This window comes from Astatotilapia calliptera, chromosome 17 (genome assembly GCF_900246225.1).
Source record: "Astatotilapia calliptera chromosome 17, fAstCal1.2, whole genome shotgun sequence".
In the NCBI taxonomy this organism is placed as follows: domain Eukaryota; kingdom Metazoa; phylum Chordata; class Actinopteri; order Cichliformes; family Cichlidae; genus Astatotilapia; species Astatotilapia calliptera.
In genome coordinates this window covers 32,611,450-32,630,902 of record NC_039318.1, presented here as the reverse complement: position 1 = coordinate 32,630,902, position 19,453 = coordinate 32,611,450, and the positions used below count along the sequence as shown (strand labels likewise).

Sequence of the window (19,453 nt, the reverse complement as noted above, 5' to 3'; positions counted from 1 at the left end):
ACATAGCTACAACATATAGACACAGATCTCTTGAGTTCTCTGTGGCACCTGTGAGCTCCCAGAGCAGCACCTTGCCCAGACCTTAAGTGGTGTTTACTACCAGACACAAAAATAAAGTAGCTATAACTTCAAAAATTATTGCCATTAAATTTGAGTTGTCATTGGAGGATAGTTATGAGTGTAGGGGACCTCATGTACTTGATCAGTCACAGCACAATCATGAGATTTTCCTCTGTTTTGAGGGATCTTTGCAAGGACTACAAACTATCTTAAACGGATGCCGGTAGGTGGCCTTATTTTGAAATAATGAGCCTTTGCTGTTTTAGACAGCACTTCAGCTCTCATCGCTGGCCTGCGTGACTCGTTAATTTGGATATTTTTTGCAGCGCGCTTCACCTCTAACAGAAAAAGACAGAGACGAGAACAGGCTTCTGGGAGATGACTGACGGCTGCTCTCGGCCAACCAGAGCAGGGATGCTGCGCGCACCTCGCCTGCTTCTCTGACGCTATTGGCTCCTCTCTGGAGAGTCGGGGGTTTGTTCTAATATTAATGACTGCCGAGGAGACGGCGGCGCATCTATGTGGTCCGCCTGACACTTGATCGAGAGGGAGAGATGCGTTCGTAACAGCCGCTGTTAAGACGAAGGGAAGGGAAGGAAGGGAAGGGCACGAGGATCACACGAATCTTTCTCCGTTCCTTCGCCACACTGCTTTTGGACTTTGCCGTTTCGCCTCATGCAGAAACCCGTGCGTTTTCCCGGGGAATAGAGACCACAACTGATTCCTCATCAGCTGCGTGAGAACAAGAAGACCACACATTGTTGACTGGCTTTATGTTGCGCGCTGGGGCTCTCTCCCGTCATCGGAGGGGCGCACTTGATGGGAATACAGACACAAAACTGCTTTGTATCCGAGGGTGATGAAACCCGGTAAGTTTACTCTGTTTGCTGCTCTAATTTATATTTGTCGTTTTCGTCCGTGTCGCGCGATTGCGTCTGCGCAACGGCTCACAAGTTCACAAAAAAAAAAACCCGAACGAAATTGAGCGATTCCTGTGTTTTTTGTCGCACACACAGAGGAAAAAATACACATCAGGTTGCTTCCTAAATGTCAGTCACTCATGTGCCGATTGCAGAAATTAGGGACAAATACTACTGGATAACGAATCTTGTGACTGGCCTCGAATCTCCCTGTTTGGATGTAGGGACGCGCTTTTGCGCAACTATGCAGGATGCGCCTTTTAACCGGACCGGATTTTGGCTGTGTTTGGATTAAGAAGGAAAATCAGTTAAAGACAAGAAAAAGACAAGCCCCCGTGGTTGTGTGTGTGTGCGTGCGGGTACGCTTCTATGTTTGTGTGTTGGTGGATGGAGTGATTGGCTGGCAGCTTCATGTCCTCGGGTGCTGCTTAGTGAGCACACACCAGACACGTCTCTAAGAAACCCACAGAATGTCCCCCCCCCCTCCTCCTCCCCTCACTCTCCCCCTCTTTGTTAAACCTTCCTGTTGCAAACACAGAAGTCGTTACCCACACATGCCACGAGAGTACACGTCCACTGGCTTTATTTTTCAAACCCCACGCTCCTCAAATTGCTTCCTCCGCGGCTGTGCCATACACCGGATCCAGGGCTTTTACTTTGTGATTAACGCATCTACCGGAAAGCACCTTCTTGCGCATTCACCATCACCATCATCATCCCTTCACCTGCTCGTGCCTGTACACCCACACATCCAGGGATCCGGCTGGAGAAAGAGAGGGTGGCATTCAGTAATCCCTTAACTGCATTGGGGCGTCTTTCTCTAACACCCCCCCCTCTCAAAATTCTGCCCCTCACAGCCTCTCCCCTCTGTCCAAAATGTATTCCACTCAGCAGATTTATTATTCCTGAATAATTTGGATAAACAGATAATGGCCGATAATGACGAATGTGGATTTTCACCAAAGCAGGCTATCCAATTCTGATTGCTGTAATCTTCTGTTCAAATGTGTTCTGTGTGCGCACACACGTGTGTGTTTGTGTGTCCGCTTGCTTGTTCCAAGTGATGGATACAATAGATTTTGGCCTCCACAGTGCGAATGACTCACCCAAAACAGTTGCTCCATGTGAACCACACAATGAAATGCCACACGAGAGCCATCGTGCCGTCACATCCGACACCATGCCACACTGAGAAAACCTTAGCCCTTCACATGTGAAGTATGTGGCTGGCTACCCGCAAAGCAATGTATTATAGCATTCGACCACCAGTGTTTGACAAGCAATCCCCGCAACATATTTATCAAGTGAGCGAGCAGTGGCAGCTGAGATTTAATGTGATGCAAGATAGAGCCGCAAACTTTGTGAAGCTCAAAATCAAGTATAGACTCCTAACATGGCAGCCACTTTGCAGTTTCTCCCCCAAGTAGTAACAAAAGCAGTAAAACAAACCCGTATTGGTTTTCTTCATTAATTCAGGCACACTTGTTCAAAACAAATCAATATTACATGTCCACCAACAAGTCATACGCTTAAATTGTGTGGCTTTGTGAATTGCCTATTGATCTGCGTGAGAAGCAGAGGTGGGGTGGGAAAGGTACTGCGCCTGCAGTGGCCTTGTGGAGGCTTTGAGAGCATGATCGGCAGCACGGTGTGGGTGTTCCATATTAATTTTTCTCTATAGTCAGAGGGCAGCAGGTTGCAGCGAGGTGAGAATTATGTGTGGGTGCCAAATGCTACTATTGGTTTGAAATGGAGTTCAGAAAGCTCCAAGTGTAAGTGCCATCACAATCAAGTTCTTCCTTTTTTTTGTTTTTTCTTTGATGGCGATAACAAGATGCAGAAGTATCCATCAGGGGACTCCTCAGTGAAATCCATGTAAACATATTCACAAGACGGCTGCGGGGGATCAGCCCGTGCAGCCAAGCATAGGCTCTCTGGTAGCATCTCCATTCCCAAACAAACACAGGCACCCGTTAAAATGGAATAAGCAGAGGCAGAGGGAAAAAAGGAACAGTGGGGAAGAGAATGGTGTGCATGTTTGTTTCGGAGCTAGTGGGTGGACTTGAAAGAAACAAAGAAAAAAGAGCTGTGGATCAAAACATGCCACGATGGAAACATCCATGACATTTTACAATTTTTCAGTCCGTATCAAAGGTCAAAACAGGATGTGACACTTCCTTTGTATCCACTGACATTTACTTCTTGGATTTGGACTTTTTGGTACTTAACTTGGGCACATTTCTGGTGGGAGTGGATTTAAGGATTTAGGAGTGCCAGAGCACGGCTTTACCAAAAAAAAAGGTGCACTCAAAACCAGACCGTGTGTTAACAGCAAAATGCCAGGCCTGTGAGAATCTAGGACTGATGCTCACAATAAAAATCAAAGCTGCTAACCGCTAATTAAGCTGCTCTTCGGCAGACTCACATCAGAGCGGTACACGTTAGCGACATATGCCCATATTGCAGTTTAAAACGCGAGCAGAGACGAAGGAGGACATCTGAAGGGCCACTGCTGTGCGGTCCATCTGCTCTGCATTCTGACTGATACGTATAGGCCCTTAGTGTGCTGACGGAAATGGTAGTGATGCTGCATCCCTAGAACAAACCCAGCTGAACTGTTGTTGAGCTGCCCTGACCGATGCACAAGCACACATGCTCAGTTGAACGTATGTGCCAAAATGAGCATGTATACAGAGAATATCTGCCCGCAGACACAGAGCATTTTGAAAGAACCCCGTCTTTGGTCTTTTTGGGCGAAGAAAGAGTAGCTGGGAATGAAAACAGAAAAGAGAAAGCCCATATCAAACCCCATGAAATCATAATAAAGAGGCCCAAGCCAGCGATAAATGCATTTCAGTGGCATATAATGATTGATTCCATCTTCTGTGGGAACCTATTCTCTGCAGGCTTGTGGCCCCTTGACCAGCCATATATTATTCATATAAATATAGATAGGTGCGCATCTTAGAGGGAGCTCGCATGCCACATTTGCACCTGCAGATTCAATTTGGCTCTGACTTTGAGGGATATGCCGCTGGCTCCATTTCCCCTGCCTTCCCCCTCCACCCCACCCCACACCTTCCTCTTTCATTCTAGCTAGCAGCTATACATGGAACATTATGCAGATTTTTGTCAAGAGTGAGTGCGATTATGTTTGGGGAGAAATGAGTGTTGGAATGTTCGCTACGCCTTTGACCTTATCAGCGGCAGCCTTAAGCTGGATACCTTGGCTTAATTTTAATAGATGCAGCACTATGCGAATTAGACAAGGGGACCTAGCTGTGCTTTTTCACCGTGTGGCGCATTCTGCATGCATTATGCGAATGAGCCCCTGCGTGTTTGGGTTCTATTTTTTTTTTTCTGCGAGGACGCAGTCTGCTACGTTACATGCCGGCAAATGCACAGATCTCTTTTTCTCATGTATTTGCATGTGTTCCTGTCTGCTGTGTGCATGCGCGAGGCAGGTGGGTGCGTTATATAGTGTTCAATAGTCCACCTTGTGTGTGTGTGTTCTCCCTCACTCAGCCCAAGGGCATGTCTTGTCCAGAAAAGAGCTGAAAAACCAGAGATAGGGGGTCCTGTGGTTAATTTGGAACATTGATTCTACATTAAGAGTCGACTTGCCACTGATTCATGGCTATTCAAGTGCAGATGTAAGGGGAAAGGTTTCCATCTGCTCCCCCATGGATGCACACACGTACACATACATATAAGTACAGGAAGCTTCATTATGCATACACACATAGAAGGTTCTCTTTAATGGACTCTCTCTTGCCTTGGAGAAAGTATAATAGTAAATCAATGAGGTGAAGGGCAGAAGGAGGGACAGTTAAGCCTTCTGAAGGCCTCCACCCAATATGAGGCTTAACCAGAATGTATAAAGGACTCGTTGTGATTGCAACATGACCGTGCTGCATGTTCACCACAGGTCCAAGTGCTGCATCTCTGAAAAGAAACACATCTTGAAAAGTTGTGTTTATACAGTAGAGCAGCAGCAGATAAACTATAGCTTTCCAATAATGCAAAGTGGCTGCATGTATTAAGTACATAAAACCACAATCTTAGTCTTAACACATCGCTAATATATTTATTACTCGTGTGGGTGACACTTGAGAAATACTGCCGTCAGTAAATAATAAAATTACAGTTAATGAAACTTTAGTAGTCATCTTACACAAAGTCAAGCTATTTAATCATCATTGGTAATTTTCTAACTTATTATTTATGCCATTAAGTTCTGTGATAAAAGATATTTAGGAATTCGGTAGTATCTCATTCCCCTGGAGTCAAATGCTGCCATTCAGTTGCTGGCATACCAGAAATGTGTACAAGGTCTTTTATTGGTGGCTCCAAAATGCACTTTGAGAGTGCTCTCACATACATCTTGTCATATTTTAACTCAAATCATGATCATTTCGTAAACCTAATCCAGTCGTTTGATTGGATTTAGCTGATGGCTAGTAAGAACAACAGTGGACACAGCAGGACACGAACCGTGTCTCTGTTATTTGAAACACAAGTAACACTTGATTACTTAAAACAAGCACTTAAATTTTTTATAACAATCATCTAAATACGGTTTGTAGGAACACTGCATAGCATTTGTGATCATCTCAGAGCTGTTTTAAAAAGATCAGTCGCAGCTTTCCACGAAAGCATCCACTAAATTTTCATAGATATTTTACAAACCAAATTTACAAAATGTACAACATTTTACAAAATTTCAATCAAGTGTTACCCCTCACATTACAGTTGGTAATTAGAAAATAGGAGCCATATGGTAAGACATGTATGCACAAGACATAGCATGGCAGGGGTGAAGAGTCTTGGGAAGGCAATTAGGCCAAAAGCAGACACTATGCAGGATAGGCATAGAAATATATAGTGAGACACGATGACATGCTGTCATTCTCCACAGCCCAATGGCTGGGCAGATGATGATGCAAACAGACAACATAAGGAGAAAAATTTCTCAATAAGGACGAGCAGAGAAAAATGTGAGAAGAGCAGGTTTATAAAAAGAGATATTTGGCTTGTATTATCATGAGAAAAAGGGAATGACAGAGTGAATAGAGAAAGAAAAGAGCCCGAGCTAGGGAGAGGGTGATGGGTGAAGAAAGCCTTGCAAGGCTTATTACCAGTGGATCAAAATTCCCAGTGAACCGTTTCTACAATACACAGGCTATTCTCCTGAAAGAGGAGGCAATTCGACTGCGCCCTACTTTCCACTTACGTCTGACCTTTATGTCTTCCACCCAGTTTTACCACAGTAAGTTTAATGTCTACCTCTCAGCAGATGCAATACTGCCTTGTTACCACTTAAACCATGCAGGCCTCATAATCATCTCCCCGAGGGCCAATATGCTTCCCACAAAAAGAAAAAAACTTACGTCTTGATCTCGCAAATTTTTCTCCGCCATTCCTGCCGTTGCATGCAGAACTTGTGTTTTGTATAATAAATGATTGCATTTTCTTTCTTAGGTCAACTTGTCTCCACACAGGGCACTGATGAGCACCCAACCTGTGACAAAGCAATCACCTCTCTTTCCCCGCTTCGCTAAATCCCATCCAAGCCCTGTGAAGCGAGCGGGAGGATTTATAATAACTCATTTCAATAAACAGAATAAAACAAACAGTTCTGCCCGGCTGTTTGGCCGCCCGACGACTTGAGTCAGGGTTTCCTGAATTAGCGCCGCAGAGCCACTTGGACCACCGCTTTCTGGCCCTCCTGTGCATACTCATTAATTTCAAGTGGTCATATCTCACTGGTCTCTAATCAAACTGTATTTGTGCCATTACTATCCTGTGCAGCCACAGTGTTAGGATAATGTAGATGGTCTGGTGGGAAAGTAAGCGAGGTGTTGCCAAGATGTGAATGAAAAAGCTTTTCACCTTGACAGCGCGTGAACCTCTTAACCGAAGCCTTGTCCTAATTCGCCCGGTGCCATTTGCAGATTACAGGAAATCTCTAAACACTATGAAACATATAAAATAATCTATAAATTACAGAATCAGATTCATATTTAAAAAACAAAAAGCAAAAAAAAAAAACAGGGCAGCAACATGTCAGCGTAAATATGCAGCATTTTAATGAGGAGAGATTCGAAGGCTTTCAGTTGTGTCAAAGGTCATTCTAATTAAGAGTGAAATGTGCGGCTAACAAGGTCTAAAGCCATAGCGGTTCATAAAGGTGACGCAATCACGCTGTCATTTCTGAACAGCATCTTTATTGGAATATGTCAATAACTACAGAAGCTCCTTACTCTAAGTGATGATGCAATAACTCTGCTAAATAAAAGCATCTTAGGCGCCTACACAGAATTTGTGTTCTTGTCAAACATGTGCAAATGAGACGCAGAGGTGAAAAAGTGCACATTGCAAAAAACATTTACACTGAGGTGATGTGGAAACCAGTGATAAAATATATATATATATAAATAAACCATGATGTACCTGAAGCATGAAGCATGTTTGGGAGCAACCTGCCTGAGGAGATAAGGCTGATTCATTGACGTCCTTTGAAAGGATTCTAAAAACACATTTTTTTAGAGCTGTATGTATGTTTGTGTGAAGTCTTTTTTAAATCACTGTTTGTGTGTCTTGCTTGTTTTTATCATATTCTGTACTTATTATGTCATTATGTTAAGTTTTTATTAGAGGCTGACCAATATATCAGCGGGTCTGATGTATTGACTGATAATAGTTCCCTGTGATGGATACACGGACACATTATTTGCAGATATTGCTGGTACTTGTAAGGATTCAGTACACATAATAAATGTTAGGGAAATCTGTTTATGTTTCAAGTGTCTGAAAGAAAAAATATCACCCGATACATTGGATCTTTAAAATCACCAACTATCAGTATATGGATCAGTCTTATAAATCCTATATAAGTCTAATTTTTTCTTTTACTTAATTCTTACTAAATTACACAACGTTAATCAAATTTGTTTTTGTGTAACCTCACAGTTTGGCTTACCAGTCTTATATCTGTTCATATTATTATTATTAACTATTAACTACAAATTTATGTGGTACACAGTTTCTAAAAGTACTGCATTCATTAATTTGCAGATATATCGAAACCTTTGGCTACTAAGAAGCATCAACTGAATGGCTGTGTTAAATTTCAAGACGATCTCGTGTAGTGACAAACCCACAAATAACAAACCACCTGACTCTGCAGCTGTCTTTAGCGCAGCAGAGCTGTATAGCATCTTTCAGGTCATAGCGTATATTTCAGCTGCAGCAGGCAGCTGTTTCCTGCAGCACGCTATCAGCCCAGCATCAAACAGCAGACAGTCAAAGTTCTGCCTGGTGAATATATCGTAGGATTTTGTTTCTCTTGATTTTTGTGCTTGAACGCAAAAGAGCTAAACAGAGACTGAATTTTGGACGTACCTCAGACGGATTGAAGTAAAACCCCAAATTGGGCGATAATGTTTAACCACACAAGCTCAGCCTGTTAATAGGTATCAGATCTTTCATTTAACTGTTATAAGATTATAATGTGTCAGTGTCTCTTCAGGCTTTCACCTAGGAGATGGAGAGCAGTGTTGGTAATGAAACCCAGTGGTGGTAAACAAACCCGTATTTCACCCAGCTAAGGCAGTCTTGAAACGAGGCAGATACAAGCAGCTTGTTTTGCTGCGATACTCCCAGCCAGGATTAACACTGCTGAAAGTGGAAAGCCCATGGGCTACACTGCCAGCCTCCCACTGTAATGGAGCTGCTTGCCCACCACTCTCTTTCTCCTCTGACACCTTGGAACTTGTGCTCCATGAGTGAACACCTTAGCCTGACCTATAAAAGGTCCCCTGAACAAATGTCAAAGCTTTGGCTTAATGCGTTAGCGCAGGTAGACATTAGGTTGCTGGAGATCCCATTACAAGCTTTCCGTGTTCTGTTCTAAGGTGTTGATTTTGTACCTCAGTACTCAGGATTTAGTAAAGCTTTTCCACACACAGATTACCAGCATCCATCTTTGAATTCAATTTACCCCAGCCATATTAAGCACATTTCTCTATGTCCAGCAGTTACGTAATGTTTTTTCTTGTTTCTTTCTTTTTTCGTCTTTGACTAGAATTTGACTGGATCAAGCTAAGATTAATATTTCTTGCAACGACAGCATTACAAGGGTCAGTAGAGGTTAATAGCTCAATGCCACAACAGAAACGAAGACGTTTCTCCTCTGGCAAGTCACTTTGTCCTCCAGATCTCTTCTTTCCCTTCTCCCTCCACTCACGCTCTGCCTCAATTACCAGCAACTGAGCAGTGGACTGTGGGAATTAGCTCTGTATAGTAGCTGTGTGTGTGTGTCTGTGTGTGTGGGGGGGGGGATGTGGTTCGGTAACTTGACTGGATTTTTACTAATAGGTTTGTACAAGTGGTAGTCATGGTGCAAGGCCTTCAGAATATAGACTGTCTGTTCAGTGGGCTCCGCATTATTCAGTCGCACGATACCAATTTATGTGATCAACTGTCTGTAGATGATTAGGATAGTGCACTTAAAATAATGCAAGTATGGGACAATATTCCAACCTTAAGCGTATTGAAACTCTATTAGGGATGGGCATTTCAAGCAAAAGTACTGCTTGTATTCACTGGGAGGTATTTGGATATCCCTCAAAGAGAATTTCAATTGAGGCTCTGTCGTTGAAAGCTTTACTGTTGTAACATCTTCCGTTTGTCCGTTTTCTGCAAGACACACACTGTTGGCCACAACCATATCTAAGATCTGCATTTTTATGAACCACATGTTGGATTATCATTAATAGAATTTCATCCTCATTAATCAGCAGGGAAATATGTTCTTCTTGCTGGCCTCATCATCATGCACATTGTCCTGTAAAGCCTTCCTAATCCAGTCCTTGATTTTTGATGGAAAAGCAAGCATTAGCGTCCGCCAAACCAAAAGAAATCCCTCTCTCAATCTGTCCCTATTTCCAAAACCTCTTTAGTGTCCACGATGTCATCCTCACATCCATCCTCGCCAGAATCTAATGGAGAAGCAGTGTGCTGTGAAAATAGGGCAGTGCTGTGTCTTACAGCACACCAATTCCCTTAGCAGGAAATATTGATTGAAACATTAATTAGTCCGAGAGTGTTCCCTCTGACGTAACTAGCTGGTAAAACAAATAACAGCAGCCCGTCTTGGAACCACCTGCAGCGAATTCACAGTAAAGTTAAGCCATAACAGTTAACCTGACCACATTATGCTGCTGGTAATTGTGATTACTAAGGAGAAAAAGCCAGGGCGAGCAGAGGTGAGAACTAAATGCGGTAGGCTGTATTACAAAGTCTGTCCTGTGCTTCCAGGATATGGATCAACTGCATAGCCCACGATGGAGAGCCGGTGCTGAGGGAGAGAGGCTAAGTCCTGTTTATCAGAATTCTCTGGGTGTAGAAGCTTATTAAAGTGCCAGGTGCTTTTGAAAAATAATACCCCCCCTTTCCCCCCACACACACCACCATCCCCACCTTCTCCCTCTTTCACAACCTTACTGTCTGCCGTCCCGAACCAAACCACGCTCTAGCCAGTGATGGCACACAGGTTGAGGAATGAACCCTCGGCTTGGCTCCACCAGCGGGCAAACTCCAGCATTTCTGCTTCCTTCAGAAGTTCTTATTCATTTAGTTATTTATTTATTTCACCCACCACCACCACCACCACATCTCCCCCGTGGTGGAAACAGCGAAGGTGATGAAATGAAATCATTTCTCTTCCCTTGTTTTCACTTTCCAGCCACCGTCACAGTTCTCCTCTTGATTCTTTCTATTTCATCCGCTGTCTCTTCTGACTTTTCTCATGATGTGGCGCCTGATCTCATAGGCCCCAAAATATCACAAGCACCATCAAACCCATCTGTTCAGTAAGAGGCAGTCACATATGACAAATTACATACACTTCAACTGTGGAGCTTCTGCCACGTCAGGATGTGATGGAGACACTAATCATACAACGGTGCGAGAGACAGTAGATAGAAAAGATGTGTGAGTCACATGAAGGAGGAAGCATCTAAGCTATACCCATATGGAAAAGAAATAGAAAAAACTTATAAAAGACTTGCATCAGCTTTAGCTTGCTTCATATAGTGAATCATATAAGGCTTATATGATTCACTCATGAAAGTGGCCACTTTCTCATTACTTTCATATATTGTTTTACGGAGTATCAAAAACATACAAGTTTCATTTATATAATTTTTCAAGGGATCTTATATCTGTTTTCACTCTTGTATGCTTTTCATACAAGTTTCACACAAGACAGATACAAACTTTATAAGATTTATATATATTTTTTCCATATGGGTAGTTATATATCTACAATGCTTATAAATGGAAATAATCATACAATAGTCTTTGTTACATAAGAATATTGAACAAACTTACAAAGGCCAAATATTGTTACAGGTGAAATTGTTTGCCTTTTACTTTGAAACGACCGAAATCTGCCTACATTTCCCAGAATTCCATTTTAGGAACATCTGTAAATACCGTATCACTCTTTAGAAATAGTCAGCGGCACAAACATATGCGTTTTTAACAGTTAAAAAAGACCCTGAGAGCAAATATGTTGACCTACAAATGAAGTAAAATATGCACAATAGCCTTGAGCTTTCACTCAAATCAGACTGTCTAAAATCAGTGCAATGGATTTTACCCATTGCCTTTAATTTAAATGTCTCAGAGAAATTAATGGATAATTTACTAGCCTAAAAAAATCCCAGAATAAAATGGAAATGTCAGAGAAGTGTGCAACACTTTCTGCTAACAGCACTGTACTGCATTTTATAGTTCCTGTTGAGCCCATGAGAGTACATGACCTTAAACTGTCTTGTATGAAGTGTAATGAAAGGGTGAACAAAGGCAGACAATTCAGACAAATACTAACTGCACTGGGTAGATAATTGAATTTTAATTTATAGTATTTGCTTCAATTTATTATTCAGACAGGATCATCAAAATGAAAACACTTATTGTGCCATGCCGTGTTTGGTAATGATGTTTTTGTTTTACTTTTCAATGCACCCATTTCCTTTATTACAACCCTGTTCATTTATGTACTTATAGATGCAGCCGAATGACAATGAAACGTCAATGAAATGCATTTTTTCAGTTCAGTAAGACCACAGATATTACATAAAACTACTAAACAATCGTGACACTAATCACCGACCTAAATGACTGTGATCATTCTCAAATTTTAAATGAAAAAGAACATAGATTTAGCTGATGATCTTCGATCTGTGACTATTTTATCTATTATTCAAATATCCATGTTCAAGACAATACCATAATAATCACTTATTTTCTTCACTTCAGGCACCTTTTAGTAATCTGTGTCCATTGGTAAACTGCATGACCTGTTTTTCCAGAAATGCTAAATCCTATTAGCATACAGATGTGCTGATTGCTAAAAAGATTAATTACGTCAACACGTTAATGCATTTTAATTTTCATGGCAGTCGGTTGTTTCGTCTCCTAACAAACAGGTGCAAACTGCATCTAGGTCAACTGTTTAGTTTGCATTTACAGCCTAACCGTCTCACTCCATTGTGTATTACTGGCTGCCCATTTACTTGTTGCTATAGTGACTGACATATTCTAGCGTCTTTGAGTAGCTTGCCCTAAAGCGTAACGCTTAAGCCCTAGGATGTCTGCCATTTAAGAATCTTAATGAAGCCTTCTCTTTAACCAATAATAGACTCATACTGCTAGCATCAAGATTTAGTGCTATATAGTAGTGGTACATATGGTACATCCTCAGAGTGAAGTCTAGAAGGTCAAGCAGATATAAATCCATTGTTCTACGTCTTGAAGGGAACGTGTATAAATGTCAACATGCATCAGTGTGCCTATAACAAATGTCAATATGTCCAAATCCTTTTCTTATGACATTCTCTGACCATGCCCATTATCTGGTAATACTCACATGTTTCTCTCTGTCTTGTTTGTTTTACGCAGGTAGGAATGGACTGGGCTGTGGATTCTGGAAGCTAGTAAAGACAATCAGTGAGGACGGTTATCTTTAAAGAAAGAAGTTGTTTTATGGATACCTATAAAGGTTCTTAATATAAGTCTTTTGAGGTGTAATATTGGTCCAGGCTTTTTTCTTTTTTCCGCCTCCCACCTATTTTTGGCTCGCCTGATTGCACCCTTGGCCTCAAACCCTGACACCAGCATTGAGTGAATCAAGGGCATCTACATAGGAAGACAATAAAACACTAGGAAGCCCTGTGGCAGTTGCGGCAGGGCTGATGAGTCAGTTGCCACAGCGGCTGCAACAAATGAGTAATTATTTGTAAAGTTAATAGCTGAGACCAATCAATCTACAAGGACCAATTTCTGACTGGAGGAAATCGGTCCAATATGAAGGACTTGTCATTTGTGGATCATCTCTTTGTTGGCTTGGCCATGGCCTCTTTTGTTGTGGCCACTGAGCTGAGGCCTGATTGCCCAAAGCTTTGTGTGTGTGAGATTAGACCCTGGTTTTCCCCTACTTCTGTCTACATGGAGGCGCAGACAGTTGACTGCAATGATTTGGGACTCTTTAGCCTGCCAGAAAAATTACCAGTGGGCACGCAAGTACTGTTATTGCAAACAAACAACGTCGAGAGGATTGACAGACCTTTGGATTACATGCCCAATATTACAGAGATTGATTTATCGCAAAACAACTTATCCTCAATCAGCAACGTCCACCTTGGGAATCTTACTCAGCTGCTCTCCCTTCACTTAGAAGAGAACTGGATACGAGAGCTTCCTGAGCAATGCCTGTCAGAAGTGGCGAACCTTCAGGAGCTCTACATGAATCACAATCTCATCTCTTCTATCGCTCCGCTGGCTTTCCAGGGTCTAAGCAACCTTGTGCGACTCCATCTCAATTCTAACAAGCTGAGTGTCATTAAAAGAGAGTGGTTTGAACCTTTGCCAAATCTGGAGATCCTAATGATTGGTGAAAATCCAGTTCTTTCTATTGATAACATGAACTTCAAACCTCTAAGTAACCTCCGCAGTCTTGTTCTTACCAGAATGAACCTGTCCCAGCTTCCTGATGATTCACTGGCTGGTCTTGATAACTTGGAGAGCATCTCTTTCTATGATAATATTTTTCCCGAGGTTCCTCACTCTGCCCTGAGAAATGTCAAGAATCTTAAGTTTTTGGATCTAAATAAAAACCCCATTACTAGAATACAAAGAGGGGACTTTGTGGATATGCTTCATTTGAAAGAACTAGGGATTAACAGCATGCCAGAGCTAGTTTCCATTGACAGCTTTGCCCTCAATAACCTCCCTGAGCTGACCAAAATTGAAGCAACCAACAATCCTAAACTCTCTTATATCCATCCTAATGCTTTCTACAAACTCCCACGGCTGGAAACCCTTATGTTAAACGGCAATGCTCTCAGTGCCCTCCACAGGATTACTGTCGAATCTCTTCCAAATCTGAGGGAGGTAAGCATGCACAGTAACCCAATCCGCTGTGACTGCGTAGTCCGCTGGATGAACATGAACAAGACCAACATCCGTTTCATGGAGCCTGACTCATTATACTGCGTAGAGCCTCCGGAGTATGAGGGCCAGCATGTCCGGCAGGTGCACTTCAGGGAGATGATGGAGATTTGCCTGCCACTGATATCACCCGAAAGCATGCCAGGGCACATTAAAGCACAGAGCGGGTGCTCAGTGTCACTTCATTGTCGGGCTTTTGCCGAACCAGAGCCGGACATCTACTGGATCACCCCATCTGGCACAAGGGTTCTGCCTAACACTGTATCTGACAAGTTCTACATGCACCCAGAGGGAACCTTTGACATCTACGATATAACAGAAAATGAAGCCGGTGTTTACACCTGTGTTGCCCATAATTTGGTCGGTGCTGATCTTAAATCCGTCTCTGTAGAGGTAAACGGATATTTTCCTCAACCTGTCAATGGTTCTCTGAATGTTGAAGTCAAATCAGTGGAGACACACTCCATTCTGGTCTCATGGAAGGCTGGCCCTGGCACTTTGGCTCCCAACATTAAATGGTACACTGTTTCAGATGCCAACCATCCCACCATGACTTTTACCACCAGGGTTCCCTCAGATGTCCAGGTGCACAACCTTACCCATCTCAGCCCCGCCACTCACTACAAAGTCTGTGTGGATATCCGCAACATCCACTACAACCATGACACCAAATGTGTCACTGTCACCACTAAGGGATTAGAGTTGGCAGCCAAGGACACAGAAAAATGGGATGCAGCAGTAATCACTGTCTTTGGTGTGCTCCTGGCTGTGATTTCAGTGGCCTGCCTGTTTATTTATGTGTCTCTGAGGAACCACCACCTTTATGGGGATATAAGGAAATGGGACTCTAAAGCTTCACTGATACCAGTGGAAGCTCCCGGTATGCACTCATCTTTCTTTACAAAGCTGTGGGTTACGGGTAAGGGACTGCCAAGTGGAGTGGAAGTGAAAGCCACAGTCATAAATGTATCTGACAATGCCTTTTAAGAACCACAGCTTTGTAGAGCACCACACACCTACAGCAAATGGACAAGGCCACTGGGCAGGGGTGGACGATGATATACTGTTTTCAAAGGCATACCCATTGCCCGTTCCCAGCTCAGATACACTGGGAGAACTATTAATGGAAGGGGATGGAACGGTTTAAATTGACTACATGCTATCCCAGTTTCAACCCTAGTTGAAGTGGTGGCTTTGTAACCATCAAACCAAGCTAACATCAACAGGAAGGGGTATTTACTGCAAAAAAAATTCGATTACAGTACCATTCATACAGAAATGCAGGCAGAGAAAAGAAAGTGGACGTGTTGAAGGTCAGCTCTCTTGTAATTGACTGTTAAATGTGTTCAGAGTTGTGGAACTGTCCGTGTGGTCCCAAGCAATACCGTCTGTGCTTTGTCAAACATCCATAGACGAGTTAGAGATACAGTAATAACACCTGTCTATTATGGGAAGGGAGATTTATTAGAGTAGACAAAAAACAGTGACTATGGTGTAAGCCTTTTGATGAAATATACCCCCCCTTTTCTATTTAAAAACGGATTCTTGATTTTTCATGGAAATATTGTTATATATTCTATTATGTTGATGTAATGACAAATCCTCTGTATGTGAACAATTTAAATGGGTTTTAAATGAAGGCAAGGAGCAGACTACTTTTGATTACAACATCACATTAAGCTTAATGAAATTCAGCGACAAAATGGGTATCTAGAGAGGATATTTGCCAAATGGCTGTTTATGCTTTGTAGTTCTCATTGCAATGGTGACTGGCAAAAACACTGGACTCAAACAAATATATCGAGTTGTTTAAAACTAAAACAAGTGATGTTTTATCTCCTCAAGAGGTGGTTTGTTAATGCCCTGGTAAGTGCCTACAACAAGAGCTACGTGAGGTAAACGGAGAGGAAACTGAAGAAATTCATCAGCCACAGCAAAACACAGTCATGTCATCATTGCAGTCACAAGCTATTCTCCAGTACTTTTAGTGGAAATACTTTCTCAGTATTTTTAGCATACATATTTTAAGAAAACATTTTGTTGTTGCTTTGGGTGTCAAGTTAAAAAGCCATTTTTATATTACCTGTATTATATGTGATCAATGGGCACAACAGACTAATTAAGAAAAGCGCTAAGAAAAAAAAATAAATGTCATTGTTTCTTTTACAAACAATTGCCTACTTTCTCTCATTTTATTCTCATATTTATAACAACAGCAAAAGGAACCTGTTATTTTCATTTTCATCTCTTTTTTTGGGCTCTACTTGAATAACTTTGCACGAGTTACGGTCCTAAATAACGATTATTTGTGTATAAATAACCCCTAATTTATACATTGGGCCTTGGTGCAACCTCTGCTGCCTGAAACAAGCCCTTATAGAGCCCTTCCCCCCCCTTGAAGCCAACTTTCCTCTTATTGGCTGCCCCTAATAAACCATATTCAGAATATCCTCTGTCAGTGAGATCATACAGAGGCAAAGGCAGAAAATATTGTCCGAGTATAAAAGCAGTCTGATGGCTGAACTTTTGGCTGTGATTTATTGCCAGGACGATGTTATCGGCCCATATTAACTATTTCCGATTTATTGGTATCGACATTTGTAATTTGACCATAAACAAACATTAAACAGCAATAGATAAAGTCTGGGAGAAACACCCTTCAACCATGTTACAGCTATTGATGTTGCACAGTGTGGTCCACCACAACTTTACCCTTGGCAACTGTTTTTGAATGTGCTTTGAACACCACAAACTCAACAAGCAGCTGATCCAAGCAGAGTCGGACTAATCTACTGCATGTTTGACAATAAAACAAGTTTATATTTAAAACTCATTATCATAATATCTTAGTGCTGACTCACACATAACTACACATAACAAATGTTAGGGAAATCTTTTTATGTTTGTCTGAAAGATACTAAATATTGGCTGATATATCAGATTTCCCCCCAAATATCAGTATTGATATCGGAAGCCATTTTGCTTATATTTTATTGTTATTTGTCATGCATAATGACATTCTCACATTTACATTTTTGCTTTTTAACCTTACTGTTGTTTTAAGTCTTAGTTAATTTGCCTTTGTTTATATGCATCAGAATATCGGAATCTTTACTCTCTCAGTTTTAAAAATTCCTAAATCGGGATCTAATTACCTGGACATACATTAACCTCTTTGTTCTAAACTTTGGTCTTGTTTAAAAGGCACACCCATGATTGTACAACAGTAGAAAGATGACAAACAATAACAAAAAGCATAGTAAATCCCCTTTAGTAAATATACTCATGTCATCATCTTGTAATGGTGTACAGTGAAATGTGCCTTGACTTTTATATGACATTTCAACTGCAAGAATGTAAAACAGAGTATTGATAATGAGCAAATGGTACAGAAGAAAAAAAGTCTTTTGAATCAGACCACAGGGGATGAGTCAAGGGACTTCAGCTGAATGGCTGAGTGGTCGTCCTGACCCTGGGAAGAAAAAGAAGAAGAAAAAAAACAGCAACAAAGAGCAGAACTCATTAGTCGCCTCATTAAGAACATGTTCGTCCTTCAGCTGGTCTGAATATAGTCACTGTGTTGCAGCTACAGCTGCTGCTGCTCGTGCTCAGACGGGAACACAACGTCCCTACGACACCGAGATAAAGTACAGTATACCAAAAAGTCATGTGGAGTGGCACGGAGCCGAGTCGAAACTTCACATTTTATTTGTCTTACTGAATTATCCAGCACATAGAACATTTCACATGAGAAAGCCAAGCATGATGAATGGCTGTCAGAGGCAGAGTGACATGGTGGATTTATCAAACAGGGCCTAACACTCATACATCAGGCCAGCCTTCAGCACCACGGACAGAAGCTTTTAGAGCTGAGCCATCTGTCAAAGACAAAGGGAGTTAAAATATGACATGCCGTGCTCCTCAGGTATCGCTCAGGTCAGACTAGGCCTGCCTCTTTGCAAGCACAGATGCACAAATGAAGCTTGGCAGAGCTCAATGCCACATGCTTATGTTCTTACATAGATAAAGAAAAGCAATTCAAGGTCACTCGCTGACACAGAGGGACTCCAGAAGAAAACAAAAACACTTATAGGCACAAACAGTTAAGCTCTGAATCATCCAGTCACTCATACCTGAAGTGCTGCAGTTCAGTCCTGACAGTCAGAGGCAATACTAAATGAGTTCACTGACCAAACATGTTCTTTGAGATTAAAGTAGCCCAGAGACATTAGCCTTATTGCCTTTAAAAATATTTCATTATAGTTTTTACACCTTCTGATGTGATTACATATGTTGTAGTTGAGTGAATACACTGAATGTAACCAGGAAACTCATCTCTCCTGCTGTCGCTCCCAATTTCATGCATTTCCACGATCTCTTTGTTTTATCCCCCTCCGCTAGCCGCTGACAGTTTGGGAGATAGCTTCCCCCCCCCTTCCTCTTTCCTTTTGTATGAATTTGTACATTCAAAGGAAGCCATATTAGAAAAAAAACTGTGGCTTTAACTTAAATCCCACATGAAAAGAACTAGTGAGCTGTCACCATTTAATCCGCAGTGAGGACGAAAAAATTATGTTTCTCGCTGAATCTTCAAATATTTCAAATATTAAAACCCACCTTGTTCTATTCAAAGAAAGCCATCTGCACCATGGCAGATATTAAAGCATTCTCTGTGAAGGCTTATGGATGGGTGTTCCTACTGGTTACATATTCATTTTAATTTTGTAAGGATCATTGTCAGCCTGTCTGAGATTTGATGCAGCAAACCACCAATGGGAGGTACAAGTTCAATAGTGTATTTATTTATTCTACTTTTAAGTCAGTGGCTAGAAGGTAATTTTCCTTATATGTTATCAGATTACATTTTATAGTGTTAGTCTGTTGATCCTCACTTACTACTACAACAGTGTACGTATAGAAGCATCACCAAAATGAGAATGTAGGAAGGTGCTATT

The 19,453-nt window shown here is 41.7% G+C and overlaps 1 protein-coding gene across 1 annotated transcript; it reads left to right on the top strand.

Annotated features, from left to right (window-relative positions):
• Positions 1-551: 551 nt before the first annotated feature.
• On the top strand, positions 552-16,671 carry lrrn3b (leucine rich repeat neuronal 3b). The gene is made up of 2 exons (XM_026147427.1): positions 552-929; positions 12,951-16,671. The coding sequence occupies exon 2, from the start codon at positions 13,356-13,358 to the stop codon at positions 15,483-15,485; it is 2,130 nt and encodes a 709-aa protein (XP_026003212.1). The 5' UTR covers positions 552-929; positions 12,951-13,355; the 3' UTR covers positions 15,486-16,671.
• The last annotated feature ends 2,782 nt before the right edge of the window (positions 16,672-19,453 follow it).

What these genes read in the sequence shown, in the direction of transcription:
- lrrn3b (XM_026147427.1), top strand. Translation starts at nt 13,356, where the DNA reads ATGAAGGACTTGTCATTTGTGGATCATCTCTTTGTTGGCTTGGCCATG.